This window comes from Parasteatoda tepidariorum, chromosome 4 (genome assembly GCF_043381705.1).
Source record: "Parasteatoda tepidariorum isolate YZ-2023 chromosome 4, CAS_Ptep_4.0, whole genome shotgun sequence".
Lineage (NCBI taxonomy): Eukaryota > Metazoa > Arthropoda > Arachnida > Araneae > Theridiidae > Parasteatoda > Parasteatoda tepidariorum.
Genome location: NC_092207.1, coordinates 85900848 through 85906559, shown reverse-complemented (window position 1 = coordinate 85906559; position 5712 = coordinate 85900848). Strand labels below are relative to the sequence as shown.

At 29.7% G+C, this 5712-nt stretch overlaps 1 protein-coding gene across 1 annotated transcript in view; it reads left to right on the top strand.

Moving 5' to 3' along the window:
- Nucleotides 1-296: 296 nt before the first annotated feature.
- Nucleotides 297-5712, top strand: part of LOC107440100 (long-chain-fatty-acid--CoA ligase 5) — a gene marked incomplete in the record, with an annotated part of 25913 nt that continues 20497 nt past the window's right edge. The window contains 2 exon segments of the mRNA XM_043042387.2: nucleotides 297-386; nucleotides 2847-2981. Coding sequence (XP_042898321.2) covers nucleotides 378-386; nucleotides 2847-2981 — 144 coding nt within the window.

Below are 5712 nucleotides of genomic sequence, written 5' to 3'. Positions count from 1 at the left end.
CAGATGTAGACGAGAAATAATTATATTTTAACCAATTCGATGTGCAATACGGTGTTTTATTTAATTAACTTCACTTTAATTAACATTCTAACTTAAGTGGGAAAACTTAGCACTACTTCAACACTCCATCTTGTTTATAAACGATTAGCTGGTGCTGACGTCATAGGTCACATGTCCGGGAATCCGTAGTCGTCTTCTTGAAGTGCACGTACTCAACTTCAAAATTAAGAATGAAAGTTGATTTCAAAAAGAGCGACGCTTTTTTTAGGTTCGCATAAACAATATTTACTTTACACGTAAGTGCAAACGACTTGCTTTATTTATTTATTTTTTTCGTTCCCTTAGCAACGATTGTTTTTGGTGTTCTGAAAGCTTCAATGTTGAAAGTAAGTTATTATACTAGGGAGTCCAAGTATTTTTCAATTTTAATGTGATAAATGAGTTATTTACTTTTATAATTTATTTGAGAAGTATCATTTGAGCAAATCATTGAGTTATTTTCACGAAATAACGAAATAAGTATCTATAGTCAGTTCGTCATTGTTCGTCTACATAGTGTATTTGTCGTTAAGTTTTCTGATCACTTCTTGATATTCTGATCAGAACACCATCTTACGTCAGAGACAGGACTGTTAAATCTGAGTTTGAGTAAGTCGATCGAGTTTCTTAAGCGATTTATTAGAGTGAAAATTTGTTCTTTATTCAGAATAGGGCTTGTAAAATTATGATCACATGAAGTCAATTATATTCACTAGTTCTCTTAAATTTAGTTTACATTATTGACCAAATGTTACAAATTTTCATCAGAGTATGTCTCTATCATTAAGTCAAATATTCAGTTAATAAATTTAATCATATATGTGATTTTTACTAATTTTACTCAAAATGTAAATAATTCTTTTTATATCATATTATTAACTATAAGAGAATTCATGATTTTTTTAAAAAAAAATTAATGTAATTGCATCGCATTTATGCTTCAAAAACAAATTTTGATTTAAAAAATCTCGTAATTGGGTATAATATGAAAAAAACACAACTACTTCGATTTAGTATTAACAACATATGACGCAATGCTAAACGAATGGAATTTAGTTGTTGTTTATTTAGTTATTGTTATTAGTAGTTGTTATTTGTTTTAGTTGTTGTTGTTTATTTAGTTGTATTTAGTTTCAATAACTTTTCTTTATAATGCAATAAAATCTGGCGAGCAGCTATTTAAACGATCGAACACTTCGTTTGTTTATTTGTGGCTTGAAGTTAGGCTCGCAGAAAATGCCGTTCATGGGTTAAATTTAGTAGGAACAACACAACCTGTGACGTAGGCTATATTATACCCAATTATAACGATTTTTTTTCATTGGGTGAGTAACTAGGAGTCGGAAGAATTTTATAAATTATCTTATCTATTCGATTTCCTTAATGTTTTATGTTAAAAAAAACTGAGACAATTTGTTCAAGTATAACTGAAAGTTTTAATAAAAGTTTAAACTAAATTGAAAATTTTAATTTGGTTTTGACACTTTTATATCTATATAGGGCGTAAAAATGCGAAATACTAAATTACAGAGTTCGTATAGGAACGATATACATAAGGCATGTTCATTTCACGTCTTCTGGAATAATTCCTGTGGCTGTCTATGAGACGTCCATGCTTGTATAAGCTATGGATGAAATTATCCATGTCTCATTCACTCAGAAACTGTGGTGGATGTCTGACAGACGTCTACTGGTCTTCTGCTGGATCTTCCCTGTATCAAATATGGATGTCTTCTCGACGTCCACCGGGCAACCACGTGGACCTTTGTGGGTGTTAGCGGTGACGTCTAGTGGACAATCATTTTATGATTTTGTGATATATGGGTTGGATTGTTTAGGAATCTACATAAGATTCCTTTGGCTCTTTATGAGGCGTCCATCCCTGTATAAGCTATGAATGAAATTATCCATGACTCATTCACAAAAAAACTGTGATGGATGTCTAATAGACGGCTAGTGGTCTGCTACTGGATCTTCCCTGTATCAAAAATGGATGCCTTCTCGACGTCCATCGGGCAACCACATGGACCTTTGTGGATGTTAGCGATGACGTCTAGTAGACAATCATTTTATGATTTTGTGATATATGGATTGGATTGTTTAGGAATCTACTTAAGATTCCTGTGGCTCTCTATGAGGCGTCCATCCCTGTATAAGCTATGGATGAAATTATCCATGTCTCATTCACACAAAAACCTATGGCGGATGTCTTATAGACGTCTACTGGTCTTCTACTGGATCCTCCCTATATCAAATTTGGATGTCTTCTCGACGTCCACCGGGCAACCACATGGACCATTGTGAATGTTAGCGATGACGTCTAGTGGACAATCATTTTATGATTTTGTGATATATGGATTGGATTGTTTAGGAATCTATGAAGGACAAACAGACATTCAGTTTTTTATAAATAGATTGATGCAGTAACAAATGCTATTTTTTATTTCATACTTTTTTGCATATGTTTGCAATGTTAAAACTACTGTTGATAATACAAATTCACACTCAGACAAAGATTAAATAAAATAAAACTAACTATTTTCAGAAAAAATTGCAACAGAAATTCGTTTTATATAAGTTAAATATTTTCTAAAAAATGTTCGATTTATTAGTGAAAAATCATGATTACGTTACGAGATTTCGTTGACAGTTACAAGATATGAAAATACTAATAAAGTTTTCTCTTAACTAGTAATGTATATGTTTAAATCGTGTGGGAATGTCAAAAAATTGTTTTAAATATCTTATTGCTTTATTTTGGTTCCAATGACTTTCATACTATAATAAAAGACAATTTTATTAAATAGGAAAACAAAAAGAATCAAAGTATTCCTCGAGTTTTAAGGAATTCGGATAATAAAGAAAGTATGATATTTGATACGTATCCTTGTAAATTAAAGGATATTTCACTCCCACCAGGTCAAGGATCCTATGAAATACCAGTAAGTGATTATTTGTTTTCATAAATATTTTTATTTTGCTAGAAATATTATATTTACTTCATTATTTTCATAAAATAAGCAAAAATATTTTCTTTTTTTTCTCTTTCAATTTAAGACTCTCTTTCAGACAGGAAAAAGGGATTCTACTTTATCCGTGTTTAAGTATAGAGAACTTATTTTACCGGAATTTCCTTATTCATTCAATTCTTCGTTAATATTTTTGAACAATTTTCGTTTCATATTTTTCATTAAAATATGTTCCATTGAACCCAGCTTCAGAATATTAAGTTTTAAAGTTAAAACAAGTTTCAAAATTGTTTCAGTTTTTAAATTAATTTCATGTTTTACGTCATTGAAATATGTTCTATTGAATTCGTTTGAATTTTAAATTTCAAGGGCAAAGGCATTTTCAAAACTTTTTTAAAGTTTACATTTTAAAAATACTTACAACCGCAAAGTAAGAAGTTTAGTAACTACTTTCAATGAAACATATTTCAATGACTGAAAAGAAACGAAAATAATTCGAAAATATGAATTCATTACTAAATAAATAAGAAAATTCAGGACACATAATTCTCCGTTGGTTTATATGAATGAAATAAAATCTATTTTCTCATTTTGGGAGGTCCCTTGGATGACCGAATGTTTTATCAAAATGTGAAATTATGACTCAATCATCAAATTACAGATTTTTATATAAAATAAAATCGTTCATTTTTAACTCTTCCAGACCATTTGAATTTCATTGTTGTCTCAATTAAAATAGAATAGTTTTAAAATAGGCTAAGATAGTTTAGCAGGTAGGTTAATCATTTTGTCTCACCTCGTGTTTTCTCNTTTTTTGGTTGTCCTGCTATCCTCCATTCTTATAATGTGGCCTGCTCATTTAATCCTCTGAATTTTGATAAATTTAATGACATCAGGTTCTTTATATGCTTTGTAAAGTTCCGTGTTTGATCTTCCAAACCAGGTACCGTTTTTACTTATTCTACCAAAAATGCGAATGTTTTATCAAAATGTGAAATTATGACTCAATCATCAAATTACAGATTTTTATGCAAAATAAAATCATTCATTTTTACCTCTTCCAAACCCTTTGAATTTCATTGTTGTCTCAATTAAAATAGAATAGTTTTAAAATAGGCTAAGATAGTTTAGCAGGTAGGTTAATCATTTTGTCTCACCTCGTGTTTTCTCCTTATTTTTTCTTTCTTAAAATGTGATATACGATATGTCAGTTCTATTTGTTTGAAATATTAGAGAAATGTTAATTACATATTAAAATATGAACAAGACAAATTATTAATAGACAACTATAGCTGATTTTTTATTTAATTTTAAAGATAAATTTAAAAAGAAAATTATTGTAAGAACGATCGCGACGCATTTTTACCATATGCGTCCTGGTATTAGCTGTAAATTATTTAAAAATTATTGTTATGAACCATCTAGTTAATTATTTTTTTACTACAAAATAAACATATTAATAGTTTGAGACAGATTTGTATCCTTCTTAAAATAAAAATTTTTTAAACGAGTTCCTACCAATTTTCTTCCAAAATTTGAGAACGAAAGAACTTCTTAGAATTTTACTGTATTAATATGAAGTAAAAGTACTTGATTTCAATTTAAAACTAACTTGCCTACAACTAAAACCAACTTCAAAATTTGCTTTAATATATAAAAAATATTTAAACTAATTTTTTTCAAAAGTAGTTCTTGTAACTAATGTAGAGAAAAAAGATTTGAAAGTACAAAAATTGCCTAAAAATGTTTTAAAACAAAAACTAAACATTGTTAATGTAACTTTTTAAAGAATATTATCTAGGTTGAAATTGGGGATCCTGGATTAATTATTTAGCAGTGTTAGCGGGGTCCAGATTTCTAAGCTAGACTCAGTGGCGCGACGGCACATGTAGAGCCTAGGTTTACTGTGCCTGCCAGTTTTCTTGACCTTAACCTCTGGAGCAGTGTTTCCCAACCTTTTTTGTGCCGTGCCCCACCTAAGCCTTTCTAAAATTCTTATGCCCCCCTATGTAACATATACATAATTTTTAATATTAAAAAATTGAATTATTCGCCTAAGAAACTTAAATGATAGGTTTTAGGAAAAAATCACCAGGAAATTTTTAACGATCACAGTAAGTAAATTTTCAAAACATATAATGAGAAACTAAAATTCAAATTCGAAATAATTTTAGTATAATTTTTAATATAATCAAATTCGAAATAATTTTAAGATTTTTCGATAATAATTTTTTTAATTTATTGAGATCCTTGCCCTGGATGCTTGCGGCACAGAGGTTTTAAGCTTCAGTCTCAAGTCTCCCCGTTGTATTACATCCAGGCGATTTCTTTTTTTTACCAGTAAATCATTTACAGAACTAAATTCACATTCAGCTAAACATGAAGATGGAAACTGTAACAATAGTTTTCTTGCACATTTGGTTGAATTTGGGTATTTGATTTCTGTTTCCTCACAAAGCCATGCCACCACTCCTTTTATATTAAATAAAATTTTAAGTGACTCACCATTTTGCATTTCTGCGAGTTCTTCTTGATACTGCATATTTGATATATCAGACAAATCCACTAACATTGACTGCATCATCCGTGTTGGAAAATCAACTTGTTTTAAATCAGAAAAAGTTTCTTGCAAATCAGCCGAAAGAATTTTCAGATGATCGACAATAGCAAGTAAAGCGGTATCATTTACTTCACATTTTTGGAG